This window comes from Corvus brachyrhynchos, unplaced genomic scaffold (assembly GCF_000691975.1).
Source record: "Corvus brachyrhynchos isolate BGI_N302 unplaced genomic scaffold, ASM69197v1 scaffold3, whole genome shotgun sequence".
NCBI lineage: Eukaryota > Metazoa > Chordata > Aves > Passeriformes > Corvidae > Corvus > Corvus brachyrhynchos.
This window is the reverse complement of record NW_008237619.1, coordinates 12,756,433-12,780,275: the sequence shown is the minus strand read 5'-3', so window position 1 is coordinate 12,780,275 and position 23,843 is coordinate 12,756,433. Positions and strand designations below refer to the sequence as shown.

The 23,843-nt window shown below is 38.3% G+C and overlaps 1 protein-coding gene across 1 annotated transcript in view; it reads left to right on the top strand.

The window, feature by feature from the left end:
- MAN1A2 (mannosidase alpha class 1A member 2) overlaps positions 1–23,843 on the top strand; it is a 138,714-nt gene that overhangs the window by 45,265 nt on the left and 69,606 nt on the right. The window contains exons 4-6 of the mRNA XM_017731655.1: positions 2,244–2,340; positions 18,867–18,985; positions 21,347–21,427. Coding sequence (XP_017587144.1) covers positions 2,244–2,340; positions 18,867–18,985; positions 21,347–21,427 — 297 coding nt within the window. The remainder of the gene's footprint in view (positions 1–2,243; positions 2,341–18,866; positions 18,986–21,346; positions 21,428–23,843) is intronic.

The window sequence follows — 23,843 nt, the reverse complement described above, 5'->3', positions numbered from 1 at the left end:
CAAGTAGAGTTTTTAGGGCTGGCAAGCTGCAGGTTAGAGCAGCACCCTTCACAGAAGCCTTGACTGTCCCCTGTCCTGAAGTCTACCCTGACTGCATAAAGCCTTAAGTAGCCCAGTCTGATCCCGTAAGGGATCATGGTTTGACCAGGAGGTTGAACAGGAGAGGCATCCTGAGGTTCCTTCCCATCTGAATGATACTGTGATTCTCAATTTTATGATATTAACATAATGAACAATTTTGTATAGAAATTTATAGGTTCGTTCTGGATAACGTTAGTGAGAGCTCTCAGAGGAACTTCTGTGCTTACTGCCTGTGAGCAGGTTTTTATTAGGTTTGTCATGCTGCAGTTTTGTTACCTGTCCAGAGAGGATCCCTTTACCCGAGTCATCTTGATGTTCCAATAGCTATGAATTGGCCATTTTGATAAGTGCCATGTAAACACTAAGGAGTTTGTGAATGCTAGGGAAGTGGCTTTTTTCTCCTTAATATATTCGCATCCACTTTTTCTTACACTGCTTGTTCATGACACTAAAAAACATTCTAGAGTATTATGACCTAATCAGGTGTCAAAATTAGTGCAAATACTAAAAGCAACATGTGAGCTGACTTTGAATGACAAGCAGTAGGAGTGGGACTGTGGCATCTTGAGAGGGACAGCTGTGCTTAGGTTGATGCCAGTTTAACAGAGAAGTGCTCCCCAGCTTCTTGGGCCAGTGTGGGGTTCAGATTTATTGTCTAGGCATGAGTTAACTGAGCTGTGGGAAATTTGGAGGGAGTTTACATTTAAAGGAATTACAGCTTTGTAGTTTGGACAGGGATCTCTTGATGGTTGTAGGGAGAACAGAGACTTTGTTTTCCATGTCTCAGCAGGCAGTTTAGCTGCAGTTTGAAAGATTTGGGATTCTTGGATGCTGACTTCCACTAAATCTTGAATTTGGTAGGAGGAGGGACCTGAGAGGTGGTAAGAGGAGAGATGTGAGGTAGTGCTGGTAAGGCAGCTGTCTGCACCTCATTTTTTAGCCGGCATCTGCTTGTTCCCTCACATTTTCTGTGAGTATGGTGACTCTCTGATTAAAATAAGAAAATTACAGTCATATAAATCATAGAGAAAACTGATTGCCTTGCCTCAGTTCCTTAAAGGGTTAGTATTGTTCTGTTAGATACATTCACATAGTTTCTCCTTTTAGAAAGCATTTCTAAATTTGTGGAAATCATGGTTTTAAAATCCTATACATTTTCTTGGGGATTTTGTTTATATTAACACTATTTTAATACCATTTTTAAAATGAGATATAAAAATAAAATAAGTATAATGTTGTGGATACAGACACATGGCTGTTCTAAAGGTTTTTCCCTACTGTTCTTGTGTCTGGTGCAGTCAGTGTCTTTTGATATCCAATTTCTTCCTATTACTTGCACATCTGTTTAGGTACTAATAATATTTATTTCTTTAAAACTGCATTCACTTTGCAATTTGGCGGCTGCTGAATTTCCAACAAGGAAGGAGTTTGAAGAGTTTTAGCAAGTCCATAAAAGCTTTCTCAGTGGCTGAGGTGCACAACTAGTCAGCAAGACGTTTTGGGTTTTGAGACGTAATTTTCTTACTAGGTGGTGGAAATATCTATTAAAAAGCTAAATGTTCTGTGTAGTAAATATTAATGACATTACACTGCTTTGTTCGCTATGCTTTCTAAAAAAGCTTTTGGCATTTCTTTTGGTAGAGGCTATATGACAGTACTTCTTTGTCAAGTAGGTGTTGCTAATGAGAAATTTATTATGCCTTTTGCAAAATTGTTTAGTCCTACTTGGATGTACCAGTGTAAATAAATCCTTTTTATGCTTCAAGTATCGGTAGATATGTTTTTCTTTCAGTTAGCATCTTAAGACATTAGCCAGTGTTTTACAGCAATTCCTTACACTTAAATGTATTCCTTATGCTTACATTCTTAAATGTCTGTGCATCTCTTAAGGGAAAAGAAAGAACAGGAAAACAACCTAATGCAGAGCATTAGGCTCCATAGCTCAAGTCAAATAGACTTGAAATTTTTTCCACATTTATTCATGCTATAAAATCTGATTTCTGTAAAAGACTGAAGCAGTGACAAACTAATTAGTCAGTATGCTGGAATGCCTGTGAGAGATGAAGTCTCAAATAAGGAATAAAATATTGTATTCATAGAGAGTAGTTTTGAGAGTAGTTTTATGATGTAATCAAATCCTATTTTTTTTTCCTGTTTCTTAGATGATGAAGCATGCCTGGGACAATTATAGGCAATATGGATGGGGACATAATGAGCTCAAACCAATTGCCCGGAAAGGACATTCCACCAACATATTTGGTAGGCTATATTTTCTGATTTGTTTGTGATTTTTCTTTTTTTTTTTTTATTATTTCTGTCCATGGGTCTTCTCTGAAAGTCTACCCAAACTTTCTAGCAAACTCTCTCTTAATAAAAATCTTTTGACGTGTGAGTGACAGAAATTTATTATTTCAGTGGTATTTCATTGAATTCTTTTGTTAATCTATCTTTTTGGGGGCAATACATTCTTACTTTTGCAAAGGCTAGGCTGTGTCTATGTCCACTGATGCTTTGTGTGTATATGTAAAAATAAAAGTCCTAATGCAATGATGGTTATTTTTTGGGTATATTCTGAGATGCAATGAATATACATGTGTTTATTGTGTTTTATTTATTTTTTTTTTTAAACCCAGCTCATCTTGTCTAGATCTTTGTGTTTAATTCTATGAGAATCATGGAACAGTTTGAGTTGGAGGGAACCTTTTAAAGATGAACTAGTCCAGCCTCCCTGCCATGGGCTGGGACACCTTCAGCTAGACCAGGCTGCTCAGAGCCTCATCCAGCCTCGTGTTGAACACTGCCAGGGGATGGGGCATCCACAGCTTCTCTGGGCAGCCTGTTCCAGTGCCTCACCAATGGTACTTAGCACAGTGCAAGGAGAGAGTGTGAGCTGAAGGGAAGACTGGAGCAAAAGGCTTCTTTTGTGACAGGACATTCCTTAGATACCAGGACAGCATTGTGTAGTAGTTTTCTTAGATACTTTGTTGTCGTGTACACTGGTACTGCCTTAATTTTCACTAGGAAAATCTCTTCTGAAGCTTACTGTGATTTAGTTTTATGTTATGACTAATTGATGGCTTCCCTTTATATTTTTCCAGCTGATGAAATTGGATTTGACAGTGAAAAATCTTTAATATTCACCTGTATGATCATGAAGTCTTTCCTGTTGAAATTACTTGCAATTCTGTTGCTTAATTTGTCATGTATAATTTTAGATTAGCCTTGGTTTGTAACCCAGACTCTATGAAGTTTTTTTCTTCATATGGCAGGAAAAAATTTTTATAATGTTTGTTTTTAGTGCGACTGACATGATATTTTGAAGCAGTTATGAATTATAATTTCACTGTAGTCTTTTCTTTCCATTCCTCCTCTGCTTGCTTCTAACATGTCTGCTAAAGAGTCTGGAGGATTTCTGCTTTTTTTCCTTGGAATTATTATTCTTTGGAATGCTTATTTTTTTAAAATTTGGCATTGCTTTCTGAAAGAAATTGCAGGCTTTGTCCACACTAAAGTTTCTGCTCCTCTTGTTCCAGCTTACTCAAGCAGCCAATGCCCTACATGTTTGTCCTTTTAAAATCCAGATGCTATTTTGTGCCATTTAGTTTTTAGCCAAATCATGTCATGATTGCTCTATTCAAGGCTGTTTCATATGAAAAACTTTTCTGAAACACAATCTTCAGCATATACCAAGTCTAAAATAGAATCAGCTATTGTTCATTTGGTGGATGCTTGATGGGGGGGTGTGTGTGGAAATTGGTCTTTGTACCAAGGACTGTCAAGGCTGTATTGTTATTCCTAGCTCTTTACCAATGTCTATTACCCCTAGTGACACGATTCCCAGCAGTATTTGCCTTTATAGAAGGTTTGCTTAATTTTTTTTGAACCCTCATGCTAGTTTTAATAAAAAGATGGTCAGCAAATTCTGTTTTCATTATTCATCTCAAAGATGATTTGATCCAAACTATTTTCAGCCATTACTGCAATCTACTGTGCTCCCATTTCAATTCCTAGCACGTCTCTGAGATCCTGCAAGGAGATGGTGTCGCTGGTTGAACGGCAACCCTTTGCATGAATCTTTGGGAAATCAGGTTTGCTGATAACTCCCAAGTGAGGTTAAACATGACTCAATTTAGAAGACAAATAAGTCATTAGTCTTCCCTGTTGGACTTCACTTTTGTCTAAAGCAGTGGATAGCTATATCTATGCCAAGGAGAACGCCAGGGTTTCTAACATTCCAAGATCTAGCAGGGTTCAGTCTGGGGTTAGAGAAGGGGAGAGAAGGTGGCCTGCTCTGCTCTTATAAATCTTAGTTTTAAGTAATTAAAAAAATAAAGAAGGATAAACGTTATAAACTTTAAAGCAAGATGCTCTGTGCCTCACTGAAGCATGCCAGCAAGAATGTTTATGGGTCCCCTCAATTACTAGTTTGACTTTTATGACAAAACATGCTAGGGTTGCTTTAATTGGCCTGCAGCAAGAAACTCTTGCCAATCTTTTTGAGATGTCTGACTGTAAATTGTAAAGGAGAGTCTGCTAAAAAGACTGTCTTTCAAACTGTGTAGTCAGGCAGTATCTTGAATAGTACGTCTTAAACGGCTGGGTCACAGCATCAGTAGTATGGCACTGCTTTGGGAAAGTATCACTGGGAATGGGTGAGCTTTTAAAGATATTTACATTTAGATGATATACAAAACAAACCTTTATAGCTTCTCTGTTGGTGAAATGGGGTGATAACTGCTTTTGAAAAGGCTGGCATTTATTCCTACCCTGTAAGATGAAATATAAAAGTCAAGGAGAAAGTGCAGCAGAAAGGTGTAAATTTTCTTTCCAGTTTAAATTTTTATTTGCAGCTCTGCTGAAGGTTGTAGCAGCTAAGCTAAAAAAAAAAAAAGAAAGTTGACCTTTTTTGTTGGACTGCTTAAATTGGTGAAAAAAATTTATGGCAGCCGCAGGGTGTTGTTGCAGAGGGAGTTTGTGTGGGATCTGGATCAAGTTCTCATCACAAAGGGTGAAGAGAAAAGGCTGATGGAAAATGATGCACGTAAGATAATGAGCAAGCACAACAAACACTGAGCTTGCTTCAGAAGGGTTTCTGAGTTTAGCACAAACCAGAGTAGTTGACGGTATTGTCAGATTCTCTTCCTGTAATGAAATCTGCCTGGATTTGCTTTGGAGGATGAGAGTAACCATCTGAAAGATGCTGTTTGAAGATGGTTTGTCCCTGCACTTGTTTGATGACCTGTAGGTGAACATATCCTGAAAACACAATTAAAATTATTCAGTCCAGATATGCTTCAGAGTTTGAAACTATTATGTGTTTGTGATATCTTTTGCTCCAGTATCATATGAACTAATTACTGTAGTATAAGCTGTAAGGATACTTTCTTGTGAGTTAAATTGAGTAGTTAGTACTAGTTGGGTTGCATCAGTCTTCAATCGCTGTTTTTCTAAAACAATGTTTATTTGAGAACCTGGATTACTTTAAGGAAAAATATAAAGAAAAGAGACAATCCCTGGACAATTTGGAACATTGTCCTCAGCAAAACTAGAGATCATGGGCTGCCATGTAATCTGATACTTTCTGAAATAAGAGTTCTGAAATTTGTGGTGTGTTTTATTTTGTTGTTTTGGGGTTGTTTTTTGGTTTGTTTTGCTAATTTTAACTATCTAAAAATAAAGTGAAGATGTGCGGATTATCAGGTAATAAGTGCACGGCAAAGTACTGATACAACTCTTGCAAAATAGGAGACTTCCCATATTACTAGCAGTGCATTTCTAAACCTTGTATTTGGATGTATTCTGTCTAGAGATGAGCTGCTTTACATGAAGATGATCTGATAATGTATATATCCATAAACAGTTTTATGTTTAGGTATGTTTTGAAGGGTGTGGAAAGATTTTAATAATGATAAAAAGTTTTAAAGTTGTAGATGCCTGCATACACACATGCCCACTCTCATACACAGATTTAATAAAGTCATTATTTTGTATTTTGTCACACTAGAACTGTCTCATGCATTGATAGAGCTTTCATGCCTCTCCTGTTCTCTCATCTCACATGCCACACAAACAGTCGATTTAATCTGAGCTGCCTGCCAGTTCTCTCTTGGGATCTTGTCTTCTAGGGGGGGAAGAGAGAATTGTCAATGAAGTCACAGCGTGGTTACATTTGTGTTACATGGTAGAGCCCCAAGGCTGCAATGCAGTGCCTTATCTCTTCCTTAAAGCGTGACCAAATTCCCTCTTTTATGAGGAATTTTTGTCTGGCATGTTAAGTATCATTGGTGAGCAAGATATGTCCAAGGGAATAACTCAAGGATTCAGGTGGGGCAGTTAGTGTGCTGAATATTCTCTAATACACAAGTGGATTGCTTGGTTTGTACCGCATCACTGTGTCCTGTTGCCTGGCATGTGCACAGCCAGCCTTTTGCTGCCAGTGCCACTGGTGAACCCTTGTGACACGGGAGGAAGTTGCTGAGCTGGCTGCCAACTGCCCAGTGCCGCAGCAGTGTAGGAAGCTCCTGCAGCAGCTCCTCGTGTTGCTAAGCAATGGAGATCTGGAAGTGCATTTCTCTCTGTGCCGGGGAGCAGGAGCAGTGAGACTCCCAAAGAAAATGCATCTGTCAGACTGCAAGGATGGGAGGCTGTTGCAAGCAGGAGCTGAGTCAGGCACAGGAGCCTGCTTTTCCAATACCTTTGACAAGTACAGTGTAGCTTGGGAGAGCAGTGCGATTTCTTTGTCCCCTTTGTGGTTCCTGAAAATGAGAGGTGGAATATTTCTTGTAAGCACCACAAGAAAACACTGTAACAGATTTTTTTATTATTACTTACCCTTGGAAATAATCATTAGTTTATAAGGCATGTTTGTTATCTGTCCTTGTAGCAGTTGTCAGAGCAGCTCAGGCTGCCTAATACTATCTATCATCTGCTGTCACCTGATTAGTTGTAATTTACTTTTGAAGCTCACATTAACTGAGTGTCAAGAGTGTCTGTTTTGGTAAGCCTTCTGTATTTTCTGGTTTATTTGCTTGTTTTTTACAACATCTGCAAAAATTTATAAACACTATGGAGACAAACACTTTTACTGGAAAGAAAATAGATGACACACTTTAAAGACTGAGGAATGACTTCTTGAAAATACGACAGAAAACTTCTGGCGTCTTCTCACTGTAAAATCCTAATGAAAAGACAGATGGGAAACACAGTTTCTGCACAGCATCCTTTTTCTGTGCATGTGTTCAGCCTCTGAATCCATGTAGAGGATAAATGAGCACAAAAAGGGGATATTGAGGTATATATGTAAACAGAAATGTTCTGGACTATATGTTATCCTGATGAAAAGAAAAACTCCTTACTGAGCAGTAGTTCTTACCTTTTAACTGTACATGCACAAGTAATCTACTCATTATTGCCTTTTTCTGTTGCAAATGAAAGAGGAAAGAAAATCCATTCATGCTAACTAGTAAAGGGAGGTAATTTCACAATGCAAATTTCAGCCTAATCTCTGTATTTCAGGTTCAACTCAATTTTAAAATAAATGGAAATGGCCTTAGGAGAGGTCTATGCATCTGTGTCCTCTGCAAACTCATGAATGAGTGACTACAGTGAGATAATGTTAAATATTATATGTACATTGAATATGTATTTTTTTTGACCAGTGACACAAATTTTGGAAAGATAAAATTTTGAGAAAGAGCGTAACTCCTGAGTTGCTGGCTTTATTTGAAACTAGAACAGTGTTTTAATATCACGAGAAAAATTCCTTCAGGTCAGATGACAGATCAAACATGATAGTTGTTACTCAGTCTTCAGAAATTGCTCACAGCAGGTACCTAGGGAAGACATGTAAGAGCAGGAAAAGCTTCTAGTGAGCTTGTCTCAGAGTACTCCACAGCCTTACAGAAGTTTGTGTAGTGTTAGTGCTTCTGTGGTCAGAGGCAGCAAATTTTATTTAATAACTTCTGGTTTATTTTTCCTTGATTTTTGTCCAAACTGCTTTGTAGTTTGGGCAACCTTAAGATTAACATAACCCAGAGTGTTTCCATAGTTTTTTGATTTGATATGGTGTAGTAAACTTTTTAGTTTTGAAGTCTGCTTGCTCTCCTAGGTGACTAGTTTTGGTGCTGGAAAAAAAATCAACCCTTCATTCATTTCTTCCTTGCCATTCATAAGTTTGTAGGACTGCATATGCCCTCAGTAGTGCCCCTGTTTTGTGTGGAGAGTCTTGGCCTGTTAACTCATTTCTTGTACTTACATTTTTTCATACCTGATATGTTGTTACCTTCTTTCTTTGTATATTTTCAAGGTGTTGGCTTTGGGGTTTTATTTGGTCTTTGTGAGGAAGACTAAAACTTTGTTCCATTTTCTGTTTTGTTTGCTTTTCCTTTCCTAATAATTGTGTTTTCTGTCTTCTAGGCTCCTTGTTGAGTCTACAAACACATGACAGGGTAGCTTTTCTGCAGTAGCAATCCTTTTGGAAATTGTCATCCACTGTATCCGGTGATACATATTATAAATCTAATGTTATAAATATTTTCAGTTATTTCATATTTAAGCTTTTGCCTGAGCAGCCATCTCAGTAGGATCCCACTGGTAGTTTTACCTCACACTGATGGTTGTTTACACTTACCCCATTTCCTGTCTTTTAAACCATTATTCATCTGCGTGAGAACAGTTTTCTTTTGCCCTGTGGCAGGTCAGTTTTCTTAAGAGCTTTTGTTAAGGGGTGGTCTCACATTCCTTCTGTGTATGTTCTCTGTCCATGTGCAAGTTCACTTCTTCAAAAGACTTTAACGTTGATGCTAAGGTAAGACTTCCCTCTACAAAATTTCTGACTTTTCCTCAGTTTATCTCATTTAAAGCTGTCTTCTGATGGATACTGCCATTTGGGCAAATAGTGATTTGTTAACACTGTTTTGCTTCATTGCAGTGTGTATCATGCTTATTCAGAATATAGCTGTTCTCTGAAACTTGCAAATTTGTGCAGACAGGATACAATCTGGCTGTGTGTTCCCTCTTAAGTGCTTTACAGTACTGGTGCTGTAGATAAAACCAACTGCTTAGCTAAGAATGTTTTTTGAATGTCATTGATATTTCATCAAACTGTCCCAAGTGTGCCTATGCATATCAGGAAAATTCACCAAGAACAGCTGTTGTCTTCTGTTCTTTTTAATAATACAGTATTCGACTGAATTCTTCTCACACAGTTTGTATTAGTTCATGTACAACACATTTAGGGCAGTTGTACTGAGTGGCTTTTTTAAGTGTTTCTGAAGCAATTATGTTAAATGCTATTCAGAAGATTGAAAATTCTGCTTTAACCAGAAAATCCCACAAAACAAACGAACAAAAGATGCACAAATGCAAAGTGGAATTAGATAAACACACCTCGTTTTTGTAATCTGCCTTGTTAGAATAGTGAGGTAAACATCTGCATGAAATGGTAATGAAAAAATTAAATCATACTAGAGTTCAGGGCTGAGGCTTAGACTCAGAATTTTGATTCTTTCCAATAGCATTCTCTCCTGTTCTTGTCTTATAAACCAGATGATTTGCTTTGATTTAGATTGTGGGGATGCTATTCACGAATTTAAACCTTTTTCCTATCATTTGGAATTGAGAGCAGAGGGTGTAATAAGGAAATAAGTTAAAGCTATGCAGTCTTGTTTTGGACTGTGTTAAAATATGAACAGGCATGACAGCTGAGTAAGAATTAGCATACTGAGCTGTAAAACTAAATCTGCTGAGGACTGCTCCATGGGCACGTGTACAGCAAGGGAGTCAGATGTGGGTACGCTTTGCTGTCATCAGAAGCCAGCAGATGTACCAGGCAGCTGGAATTCAGAAACAGTTCAACCACATGAGCGGAGCACTGTGCTTGTTCCTAATGCACTGAGTGAGACTGTTCACTCAGGTTTTGCACCCTTCTTGTGAAGTTTTTGGCTAACCCACTGAAAATCTGCTCCTCTTACACTGTCCCAAAGAAAATTTATTATGTGGGTTGGACCAAAATGTGCAGAAGTGGCCCAAATATAAAGATAGAAAAGCTTGTGTGCCGTAATGGCTCTTAGGTGGGTTTTTTTTAATATGCCTTTCCTACTGCCTAGCTGACAAAGTAATTTAGCTTACAATTATCTGTGAGAGATTGTATCTTGTCTTGGAAGATCCATACTTAGCTTGCTTCATACATCAGGTCATACAACTATACTGAGTCCAGATAACACCTTGTTCTCTTACTTACTCTGAAGTATTAATCTTGCTTTGCTTGCTGCTGTGTTTAACTGATTGCTGCCAGTGTTTAGGTTCTTTGTACTTCCAGGCCATTGTTCACAGGTACTTTTCCTTTCAGTCTTCTGCTTCCTATTTTCTTAAAATGGACTTGCTTCAGGTCTGTATTTTTGGTTAGTTTTGATTGACTGCTTTGTGTGTGCAGCAAATTTGCCATCACCATTCATTTCTCACAGGTTATTCTCGCTTTCTTTCTGGTACACTTTCATGGCCTCCTTTGTACTCAATGCCATCTCCTCTCCCTCATTCCTTTCCTACTCTGAAATTCATCCTAACCTTTCTCTCCTGATATTGTGGCCTTTCAGTTATCACCAAGTCTTAACCTTCCACTAACTCAGATCATAGTTCCAGCATTAATCTTTATTATGGTCTGCACACAGTCCTCTTCCTTGTACAGTAATTCAGTTTGGTTTTTGTGCTTAAAATAACAAAAATATATGGAGAAAATTGGATAGAAATGTAAAAAATTGAAATAGTCTGAGGATATTCAGGCTTTGTACTAGGGGGACTGCATTCAACTCTTGCTTGCATGAATTTTGAATTAATTTAAAGGGCCATATAAGATATAGTTAGGGAACAAAATAAAGCAATAAGTGAAGAGCAGTCGAGGAAGGTTTATTGCAGTATGGAGTCTTAGACAAAGTTTTAAAATTTGGGTCTTAAGAACATAGGTATTTAAACAGCAGTTTGATTATTAACAAATACCAGCAGATCCAGTTTTTAATAGGTTTAAAGTCTAGCATACAATTCGGTGTTCTACTCCCATTACTTCCTCAGTTATGAAATTAAGGAAAGCATTACACTTGATTATTTAATGTTATTTATATGCTAAAGTACTCTATTGTCTGGTACAAAACATTAAGACCTCCTTTTCATCTTGTCTATTATCAGCAATTTAATAGGACTAAGCAATCAACATGCTTAGTTTTTTGTTCTGCCTTTTTAATTAGTCTAAAATGTTAAAGGCAATTGGTTTCTTCATGGATACTTACAGGCTTATTCATTGTGTTTTATGACTGAGCTGAAATCCTACGCTGCAGTTTTGTATGAAATGTATAGTTTCATTGACTAATTTTGAAGCACTCGTTTTCTCAGTGAAATCAAACTCTCTTGTTCAAAATTTTAATTAATTTTCTTAAACGTTATCTTGTTCCTTGTGAGTCATTAAGATATTTCGCAAGTGGTATGCTTCAGTAGTGGCAGCTTTATTGCCAGAGCCTCATTAGAGATACAGAAAACAGTTGATAATTGTTTGCTTTTAATTTTCACATTACATATTTTCCTACCATGTCTGTAATTGTCTGTCACATCAAGAAATCCTGTTGCTACAGTCTGAAAACTTGAATTATTTGAATCTTTGGGAGTAGAAATTGGTATAATTTCTAATATATAGTGCAGTCTTGCCCAGTATGTGTTTTTCAGCCATTATGAATCTGAGCAGACAGGAATATCAATAACAAGAGTATTTATTTTCTTTAAGATTGTAATAACTCTGTATTTAATGTCAGGCTGGGTTTATCAAGGAAGCATTTTCACTCAGTTGCTAGGGATTAAAACAACTCTCTATGTGAAAAATAACTAAACTTTTAGGTTACACGTGTGAGAGAGTATATATTCGTCCTTGGGGAGGCTTTACATCTCCTCCTTTGTTTCTGGAATCACTGTGGTGGAATAGGGAGGATCTGCTCTATGCTTGTGTACACACCAGTGGTTGGGTTGCTGTCAGTAGTTCTGGACCAGTCTGAAGCTGAGGTCCCCTGCTTTAGTGGAAATTTATCTTAGAAATTATGGTAAATTATCCCTTGAGGCTTTGGTCCTCTTACATTCCTTTTGCAAGCTTATCTTCCCTCCACCCCCAGGTAGCTACACCAGTTGTCAAGCACGTTCTGGACCATGCAGGAGTAGGTTCAGCTTCCACTAAATAATGTCTGTCCAGGGCCCTGGAAAAAACAAGAGCTGGATATGAGGCTGGCTGAGACCAATTCTATTTCTGGTGTGGGAGGAGGTCTGTTTGTATCTTATGGTTCTGTTGATCAGTGTGATCATCCCATTGGCCATGGGAAGCTGTTTTGAGAGTGAAAGCTATTTTCTTGCATCTGGATCCCTAGTCTTTGCATGTAACTAACTATGGAATCCAGCTTTTCTATTGCTTAGGAAGATAAGTCTGCTTTCCAGTGTATAAAATAACTTATTTCAATTGGAGGTTTTAACACAGAGGTGCTTGCTCTTTGTGTGGTGTAGAGGCAGCTGTCTTCAGTAATTGTCCAAATGCTTTTACTGTATCCAACTGCTTGTTCTTCCTTAATCTTGCCAATTCCCTTAGCTTTCTTCAAAATGTAGCTGCTGATGTCTGCAGGCTGTCCTTGTAAAGGAGAATAAGAGTCTTTATTAGATTCCTGTGTGATTTTGTCACTGGTTTAGGAAATACTAAAAGCCTACCTTGATTGTAAATGGACTGATGAGTATCCTGCTTTTGGACTCGTTATCTGCTGTCTTTTCTGAGGAATAATAAAATGCTTCTTTCTTAGTCACTGTGTGAGGTAAAAGAGTAGGAAAGGTCACGTGCACCTATTAGGCCCATTTATATGACTTCCTTGGAAGCAGAGTGGCCTCAGTAGTTTTCCACTTAGGCTGATTTCCTTGACTTAGTAGCAGCAGAGTGTACATTTTGGTAATGAGAGATCCATTTGACTAGGTCGGATTTCCTTCAGGTTTGTTCCTCCTCTAGCAAGTCTCTGGGTAGATGCCAAGCATGTTGTAAGACACACACTTGTGGCACAGAAGTGTTGGAGCACAGGCAGAGGGAGAAAGGGTAACAAGGAAATTCTCTCTCCAAGCTTTTGCCTACCCCTGGTTTATTCACTGCAGGGGGATGGGAAAGAGCCTTGATGCTGTGCAAGCACTGCTCAGCAATAGTCAAAATTCTGGTGTGTTTCCAGCACTTGTTTAGTCACACATCCAAACCCCACAGCACCATACAAGCTGCTGTGAAGAAAATTAACTCTCTCCCGTGCAGACCGAGTACCCCTGCTCAGCCCTCCACTTGGGCCAAGGAAAGCCCCTATGGAAGTGTTTTTCAGAAGTAATGAGATTTGTGTGTGGCGTATACATTTTGAAGTAAGGAGGAGGTATGGATGACATGTTAAATAATCAGAATTTCTGTGAAGCACCTATTTGATGATTACCTTTCAGCTTAGTGCATGCCTTCAGTTTGCTGCTGCAGAGTTTTAACTTGTCTGTGTCTCATATCTTCAGTCTTCTCTGTTCATAATTGATCTATGCTTATTCACATATTTTCTCTAGTACCTCACTGCTTACAGTCTCTTCTGCTTCCACATAATAAATACTCTAAGCAACCCTGAGCTGGTACCAGACTTTCTAAATCTCTACACTTTTTCTTATGGTATAATGAAAATGGGCTATTTATTTTCTTCATATTCCTTTTGTCGTGAACACTTGACAATGCTCTGTCTCCCTTGTACTTTGATAGTCTCTTGTGAAACTTTCAAATGGTACTGATAAGCCAGTTCTTCATCTAGCGCTTTGGCATACTGAAAGAATTCTAGATAAGAAGACCATTTTTCTTTTAGAGGTCCTAATATTTACACTTAGTCATATGATTTGCTGGAGATTTCAAACTGTAGATTTATGTGGTATCAAGTGAAGGAATTATTTGGCTTATCTCAGGAAACTGAAGTCTACCTAACTACAAATCTGATTTACCATTTCGCAGTCCTTTGGAATAATACTCTTCCTTAATGAGAGTGTGCACGATTTTTTTAATAGTTCAGCTATTTCACTGCTAAATTCTTTCCATTAGCTCATGATGGATGTTCTGTTTTATTTAGAAGAATGAGCATTGCATTCATTAGGCAAACTTCATTAAATTTGGAGCTCAATCAACTAGAACTATAATTATATGGAGAAGAAACTTCCTAATCTGACATTTGTAAAACTGGGCCTTTTTGGAATTGGTTATTATCCTACGCAACATGACTAGCTGAGCCTTTGTATTGAACAGAGACAGACCCTGGGAGGAGTGCCTTCAGCCAGCAGAAGTGTTATTTTCTATTATAGTTTAATTGTTTTATAGCCTTTTTTCACCACAATGAGACATCTGCTCCCTCTGTGTCTGGAGCAATAATGGACTGCTTGAGGTGGTAGCAAGAAGTGTATACTCTAACCTGTTTTCTCATTATTTAGGGTTACTTTATGGCTCTTCAAATGATACCTTCTGCAGTTTAATTCCAGGGAGGTTATCCCCTTGTCCTTCAAGGAAAAATTTATGGATCTTGGCATGGCTATGAAAGGAAAAAAAAGAACATTCTCTATTATGAATGGAAAATTATTTCACTTTGTGACTTCAGACGAATGGTTTCTATCAGCATCAGTAGGGGGAAGTACCGCTGCCTATCCATTTCTGCTTTACCTATAGCAGCACACATGACTAATGCAGGCTAGTGATTGGAACACTTGCTGTTTCTTCCTTCTTTAGTTTTCAGTCAATGCCTTGCTGGTAGTGCAGTACTTTTTAAGATGAAGACAGCTATTGCAATGTTACTGCTTGTTTTGGGCAAGGTGTAGATACAGAAGAATTCAGTGGAAGCTCTTACTTAAGACCAAATTAAGAATGACATTCTTTCCACATAGTCCTTGAAGAAAGAAGCTGAGAGCAGTTAATTAATTTTACTCTCTGACCAAACATAGTGTAGCCCACAAATGATTTTACGTTGTACCCGTCGTGCAGTATGGGGCAGCCAAGGTGTTACATGTATATTGTCCTCAGTGTTGCATTATGTTCAGTTCTGCCCTGTATTCTTGTAAGCACAAGACTTCTGAGTGTGAATTCTGCATTTTGGACTTTTCCACCTCAATGCTCATGAGGAGGGTATTAGCTTGCTTTCTGCTGCCTGATTGACACTAAAAGAAGAAGATTGAGTAGACAATCTGTTGCAGAATACTGACTTGTTATCTCTTGATCTTTTGGAAATGTGTCCAGCCAAAAGGGTTTAAAAATGCAAAGATTGTTCCTCTGAGTCGTCCTCAAGGAAGAAGTACTCATGTGTAGAAAAGAAGAAAAGTAACTCAGATTTGGTCAAAATAGCCTGCTTATATGAAAAAAGAAAAACTAGTAATTTATTATAGGTTGAGATATAAATGCTATCCTTAGGAGATTGTGGTAAAAAATAGTTGGGCTCTCCCATGGAGTCTAAAAACTATAACCATACTGATCTGTGCCTCAGAACCAGGTGCCCATCACTGGTTAGGGAAGAGGCACAAGAGAGTAGAGGGGGCTTTTCTCAGTAATGTTTTGTTGGACATTCATGGTTCTAGGAAAGAAACATAAAAGGTGAAAGAAAGGACTGTAAAGGCAGGCAGAGGGAGGACTTGAACAAACTATTAGAGTGTTGGGCTTGAATCATGCCGCAACTGGGCCAGGAGACACTTCTGAGACAGAGTCAGAGAAGTGGGTATTTGCTTTATTCGGCGCGCCGGGTGTGTGGGGATCGCTCCTCCGAACACACACGCCTGGTGCTCTCTACAACACAGTATTAAGGGCTAAATTATGAATATTCATCACATTCCTTGGGACAGGTGTGGTTATACAAATTATTTCTCAGAAGTCATTAGCATATGGGCCACGCATGCGCTGTATGTCCTGGTGGTCGCACTGAGGAAGACCTCTCCTCTTCCTCGGGGGTCTTTCTGATGAAAACCAGTAGTCATCCTCTCATGAACTTTTCACCTTTCTCCCTGGACATGCGTAGTCCTTTGAGGAATGATTCAGCAGTCTGATGATCCTTGTCCCCTCTAGCTTGACAAGATTAGGGTGAATTCAGCTTCTCAGGCTCTGTAATTAACATCTTCTGTCTGAACTAACATTTGCTGTCTCCCAATAGTTAATTTGTGCTTACATGAGTTAGTTATTGACTGCCCCTTCTTCAGGCTGCATTTGTTTCTGTGCCTGCAAACAGTGCAGAAGGATCTGGCGTGAAATGGGTTGTAGGCAATCCCTTTTGGGGACCACTGGTTTAGGTGAGATCTCTATATGGGGTTGAGGGCTCACTTTTAAGTGATAACAAAAGCAAATTTCTTGTCTGTGTTTGGCGAAGTCATATTGTTCAGTAATCATGGGATGCACTGGGGAAACTATGAACACTTCAGTTCTGGAGAGAGCTCTGTTCTGTTCTCTCTGAATGCATCTATTGGGTTTATGAGATAGCAAAAGTTATTATGTGCTTTTTCATTTCCATGGCCCTTCTTCCATGGTTCTGTGCAGAGAAGGCCATGAAAAAAGTTGTTTAAATTTGTATTTTTGAAGATACTTCCTTGAGGGCTGGCAAGTACATATTCTTGCCCCCCAACCTACCGCTCTCCCATGTTGTGGACACTGGAAAGTAGTTCTGAGAGCTAGAAAACTTTGGAAGATTGTACTATGGTGTCTGAAGTTTTTTGGAGTAGGTGTAGAGAGGTAGGGTGGCGGACAATGACACACCAGTCAATTTACATGCAATGTGTTCTCCTCATCCCATGCAAATTGAAGAATACAAGAGCTTACTGATGGGATTCCCACTGTGTTTAAGTTGGAAAGTTTTTATTTTTTGAAACTATTGCAAGAGGAACTTTCAGGATTTCCCAAGACTTACATGTCCTTATTTATTCAAACACTTCATGTATTTGAAAATTTTATCAATATGGTTTAAATAAAGGAACAGAAATTACTTTGAGCGTGTCGTGGAAGCAGTATAACACATTCCAACTTCATGTTGAAAAATACTTTGTCAGCTGGTACTGAAGGTAGTCCTTTTGTCATGGTCTTATTTACATATTTTTGAAGTGGTAAATTAGATAACTGTCACATTATGCTTTTGAGAAGGTGCTAAGTTAAGTGCAGCGCTGTGGCTCTTCTCACAGCAACCTCCACTTCGGCACAATCGGTGGAATTTGTCATTTGGCTGAAGGCGTTAAACCTTTCAGTACTTAAGTACCACAGTGAATTCATTTCCTGAGAGTTATAGGTATGGCTGATGGACAATTTGTCAAAGGATTTGTCTTTTAATTAATCTTGCAAAAGGTAGCATGTCCCAGTCTGCACTTCAATTTTCTTAACACCACCAACCTTAGGCTTTCCATATCTAATTGATATTAATTAAAACTGATGCTATTCTTTAAAAATTAGTTGGTGGTTACTTTGTCATGGATACTGTCGTGTTTAATTTTTATTATTTGGGGAAAGAAGCCCCTGAAAATGGAAATAAGCTTACATGTCAGTCATTTAGGTGTGTGAAAGAAATACAGTGGGGGTGATGGCTTCATTCAGTTACTATTATGCTTGAGGGGAAAAAAATAGCTTCTAACCATGTGAAAGTCAGGAATGGATGAGTAGAACTTACCAAGCAGGAACACTCTGCTGTAGAGATTCCCATTATAGGTGGAAAGCACATTTAGAGAACCCAAAAATTGACTTGTTAGGACACTACCGTCATTAAATTGCTAATCGTAGTCATTGCACTGGTTTATAGATTACAGGTACGAACAGTGAAATTTGGCTACTTTCTTGGTGCACAGGAAGTTTTATACACTCCATGAAAACAGATAACCCATGATAATTTTTGCTTTCCTCTAGAAACAAAGATCTTTGCCTACTGAAGGCAGCAGCTTGGGTTGGGATGGCCTTGGGAGACCAGAGCTGTCATGGGCCATGGCTCACCACCTCGTCCTCCCTTGCACCAGACCGATGAGTCACTCATCAATCAGCTCTAAATTGCTGCTGTTTCGAGTGAATGGCATTTTAGCTTAAAGCGCCATTGATTTTTATTTGGCTTTCAATGCTCCACTTGAAGTGGTGACAGTTGAGAAATCCATTAGCGGCTCATAGTGTGGGTCCCTGCAGACGCTGAGGGGAACATCTTGGGACTGCGGCTTTGGCAGTCACGCCAGGCCAGCGCTTCCCTGCTCATCAGTCCGTGCTTTTCAATGATTAGGTAGCATCCATAATTGCAAAACTTTGAGTATTTCAGAAGTAAATGTTGGGAAATGCAAGGCATTACTGCAAGTACTGATTGCTTTGTCTTGCATATGCTTTTTTTTCTTTTTATTTCCTAACGCTTCTGTCCTAGAATTCCTAGTAGCTTTTTGAAGCTGAATGTCTTTCTGTCCTTTGGTATTTTGTGGCAGTTTTTTTTGTGTCAAAGTACGGTTGCTCAAGTTAGGAAAGCAGATGAGTTCAAGTTAGGAAAGCAGATGAGAAGGGCTCTTTTTTCCATCTTTAGTATGCTTTTTTTCCCCAGAAGCCAAACTGTGCCAGAAGATTGATGATTTGAAAGAGAAGTGGGAGTCCTCTTACGTACCTGCTCATTTTGGTTCTTCTTTGTGCTTTGTACACCTTTGTAGTAACTTTGCTTTGCTACTGCTTGGGTTATTTTCTCATGTTTGTGATGTTTAAGAAAAGTAACAAAATAGTCACTTGTAACAGAAATCCTTCTTTTTGCATGTAGGAAACTCACAAATGGGTGCTACCATAGTAGATGCATTGGATACTCTTTATATCATGGGCCTTCATGATGAATTCAGAGAAGGACAAGAATGGATTGACAAAAATCTTGATTTCAGTGTGGTGAGTAGAGCCTGCCCTAATATTTCTCTAGTCCTTTTCACAGTGTTCATCTTGGGGGGAGACAGAAGAGGTCTTTCAGGTGAAACTTAAAAAAACGTATGGATCAAAGTGTCAGATGTGAACTTAAGTGACATTCTCTGTGTATCTAACGTTATTGTAGAAAAAAAAAATATCCCACAACCCTTTCACGCTTACAATTGCGAGTAAAGATACATCTATATATTGTATTTTCAAAGTGCAAATTATAATTGGATAATGGAAGAAAGGGGAAGTGTTTTGTGAGAAAAAGCCAGGCTTCAGAAATGAAGACCTAAAGATGAGGTTTTACTGGCTGATAGTAGCTGCAATTAACTGAGCTACGAAAGACAATTTTCCCCCAAACTACAGCGTATAAATTACTTAAGAATACAATCTCTTCTTCCATTTCTTAAGAGTTTTAATGTAAAATAGGCCATTTGAGTTCTTGAGTTTTCCTACAGGTTCTTAACCTATCACAAGAATTTCCCAGGTGGTCATACAGCATCTGACATTGTTGAGAGTTTGGAAGCATTAAATGGAAGAAATGGCTCTGTTCTAGTCTTATTGATTAGTGTTCTTAGTACTAATTTTGGGACTGTCACAGACTCTGTGATGGAATTTGTATTTCAGTCCTTGGATTTGCCCTATGGTTCCAAAAATAATTTTTCACTCAGTAAATGCACATAATGACATGTATTTATACACTCAGAATTCACCAAATGGTTACTGTTGTTTCTCTATTTTATCCTACTTTTCAAAAATTATTTGTTTGGGCTTTTTCCTTTTGATTTATACCTTGACTGTCTGGCAAACATCAAAGAAATCTTATTCTGCTTTTACAGTTAGTGCCAGATAATTATTCAGTCAAAAACTGAAGATCTTAAATATATCAGAGAAAGTGTAGACATAATGATACCATTGTGAGGGTGAACTAAATTGCTTCCATAACTTTTGTCTGATCTAAGGCAATTTCAGTATAAATTTGCAATATTAATCTAGGATTTTGATGGAAGAAATTTACATGGCCCTCTGGGGTTCAATTACATCTTCCTATGTATCAAAAACCATTTCTGAAGGTTAATGAGTTGCCTTGTGTATACACCAAACTTGGGTAATTTCCTTATATGGTTTGGAGTTTATAAATAAATACATGAATTTGTTCCTCTTAGATTCTTTTACTGGGAAATGGAAATGATTGGTTTCGCTTTACACTGTCCCACTGCATGTGTGATTCATGAGTTTAATAGGTATTAAGTGGAATCATGCTGCATTGGTGTTATTTTTCTAGTATCACCTCTATGTGAAAAGAAGAAGTCTTTTACTAGAAACATTTGGGAGTATTTCAAACTTTCAACTTTTTAATCAGTGCTGTTTGAAGAAATCTTTATTCATATTAGCTTTCTGGAATATGTAATATGTGCAAAATGCATTTAGTTCAGATCCAAGCACTGTAGGTGCCATAGAAATAGCACGAAACACCTGTAAATCTCATTCCAGCTGTGTGCAGATTGGTGAGTCAGCTTGTTCCGTGTACGTTGTAGTGACTTTTCTAGATAAAAGGAAAAGTCTTGCCTACCTCAAAATCTCTTAATAAAACTACATTTTTATGTCTAATAGGTTGAAGAGAAGTTTATGGGGGAGACAGATGGAGTGTATGTGGAAAATTAAGTGAATGGGGCACAGAGGGAGTCAGAAAGATGTTAGAACTATCTGGTTCCTCTTAATTTTTTGTGGGTTAAATGAGTCAAAAGATATGGTTGAATTTAGCCTAAGGGTAAAAATGTGGAGGAAGGCAATAAAATGGTTTATTCTCTTGGGTTTCTCAGTGGCCTTGCAGTAGTTGTCATAACATAAAGGCTATTCCTAGACAAAGAGTATGTTAAAATGGAGCTCTGAATTTGAGCTTAGTAATTCAGGTTAAGAAAGTGCATTATGAGAATGCTCTAATTATTATTTTGCTTTATCTTTTAAACCTAGAAGGTTTGGTGTTATGCTGAAACATAAGAGAAAAGATGCTGAATTATGGAAATGTATGGTCCTTGACTTCTTTCCCATGAGCCCCAAATTACTCTAATTGCACTTTGTGGTGATAAAATGGTTAGAGAGCAGGAGAAAAACTAATTTGATTTTAATAAAATCGGTTGAAGCTGTAACTAGAATTGTCATTTGGTGTCATGAAGATGTGTGTGAGAATTTCAGTATGGATCTGGAGACTGAAATGGTACAGACCCTTGCATGTGGATTGCCTTAGGATATGTACTTTCCTCTGCCTTGTCAATTTTTTTTTTCTTCCCTGATTAAGGAGTTGCTTAATTATTTATTTATGCTTTCTTTCTGTTTTAGAATTCCGAAGTGTCTGTTTTTGAGGTCAATATTCGCTTCATTGGCGGTCTTCTAGCAGCATACTACCTTTCAGGAGAAGAGGTAAGGAGACTGGAAGGTGTCTGAAATTCAGTGTATTCTAGCAAACATTGCATATGGAGGCTTTTCTAGAATCTTGATTTTTCAATAGCTTGCAAACTAATTTCACAGCAGTCAGTTGTCCAAAATAACCAAATTCTTAGAGTATGGAATCTTTAAAGTTTGCTTCTGAGTAGGTCTCCTGCCATTTAGGACACTTTGTTACCATTTTGAAATGCTTCTTTTATCAAGATATTTTCAGAAGATACCCACTCAAGCATCAGCTTGAAATGTCAAGTGAAATGTCAGCCTTCTCATGCCAACAATAACTTGTTTTGATATTCTGTAACTCCACGAAGGTGGAAATAATAGCTTTGTTGCTTGTCCTGCAAAGCTGTAGGTTTGCCTCATCAAAGTGCTACTCAGTCTTCTTACCATTTTGTTAGTGACAAACCAAGAAATAGCAAGCCAGTTTTATACAACTTTTGAAACGTCTGTTAAAAAAGATGTGGAGACGTGCTTTGATTGAAAGGATGCGTATACCCTAAGTCTTGCAGCCATGGACTTCCTTAGTCCAGCAGTCACAGTGCCGTGACCTCTTATTTCCCATAATTTAGCAAGGCTAGAGTTTGACCCCCAGTTCTTCTCATGTCTTACCTGTCTTTAACCTACTACCCGTGTCTTTGATTTCTTTGGTTTTGTCCTTTTTTTGTCATGACCCTTCTGTAGCTCACTACCAGACACATTTCCTGGCTTAAGGCTTTCAATGTTCATAGGTATCATCCTCCTTTGTTTAGGGAAGCACCACGTACCTATCAACAAGTTCTCAGGGATTTTAAGCCTGCAGCCCTAAAAGTAACCAAGAGAAAACCTATAATTTGTTGGCTCTTGAAGTCTTTGGCATCATCCTGGATATGTGAATTTTCTCTTTCATGAGTATCTTCTCTTCAGAAGAAGAGCTCAGTGGCAAAGCAAAAATCCTGTGTACATTTTGAAAGAATTGGGTAGTTTATTTTTCATCCAGTGCTCCTGCTTCATCTTCTTTAAACTGGAATATGCTTCTTGGAGGCATCTGCTGTGAGTATGAAAAACCTCATCGAAAAAGCAAGGATCACGCATCCATACCTGGATTGTTTGTACAGATTGATACTGCACCTGTGCACAAGTCCCTTAAAGAGAATTTTTTTGCCCCAGTATGCAGATGAGTGCAGCCAAACACTGCCAAAATACATGCTTTGCCTGCATTTGTAAAGCATAGTATTCCTTCTTAAATTTGCTTCTAACCTCTTGGTAGAGTCAGAACAAGCTCCTTTGCTTAAATAGCTTTAATTTCTTTCCTTCGTAGAAAGCATCTACCCTCTCTTTGCTAAATGTTGGTTGGGCTGAGTGTTTTGTTTTTAAGATTTTTATGGCATCATTCTCTCCAACAGACTTCAAATGCTTCATGATTTGTGATACAAGATTATTCCCGTCAAATGTCCATATGTATCATCTTTATTTTCCTAAAGAACTGCTAAAAAAAAGTCCTCAGACTGCATTTCTTTCAAAATAGTGTGGCAGCTAGGATTGCTTTGAGTATCTGAGAGACTGCTTCATTTGCCAAGTTGGATGGGGTTTCTCTGCAATTTGTCATTGTGCGTATGACAAACAAGGGAATTTGAGGCTCTTCAGCAACTGAGCCCAGGAGAGACACCTGTGTCTGGGAACTCCTTGGAGTTGGAAGCAGGTTGCTTGAGATGTGATTTCCAATCTGGTCTTCTCTCTTCTGTTCCCAGAAAGGGAACATATTCCTTATCTCAGGATTGTGACATGCATGATTTCTTTATTCACTGCATTCAGGCATGTGAGGAGACACTTTTTAGCATTGCTAAGACAGACAAGTCTTTTCCCAGCCATTTGGGCTGATCAGGTTGTGAACATGCACATGGGCTTACACCTTTAAGGCAGTCTCTGTCTCCTGGTAGGTATCCTTTCTTTGTTCACCAAGCTACTATTTACTTGATCATATTCACTTGTTGATATTCCAGTCCCCATCTTCCTACCTCCAAGCCTCTACTTCTGCAAGTCGGTTGCTAGATTGGTTTAGAAGGTTTTCATACTGATTGCCATACTTTTGCATGTCTTGTTTGATGTATTTAAAGTGAGGTCCAGTACAATGAGCAGGCTTCTTTGAATTAGTTCTGGTTTCTCCTTTTAATGAACACAAATTCTGCTTAGGTCTGCAACAGGCATTACTGCTGTTTGGTGATAGTTACAAAAACTGTTTTTATTTCATTTTGACTTCTATCACTTAGTGTGGATAAAGGTGCTGTAGGGACAACCAAAAAACAAAGTGTCTAAGACTCGACATCAGCTGTGGAGCTTTAATCATTTGTAAATGGCCACATCTGGAGAATTTTATGGTCATCATGGTTTATCTATAATGCCTTTTGTAGGGACA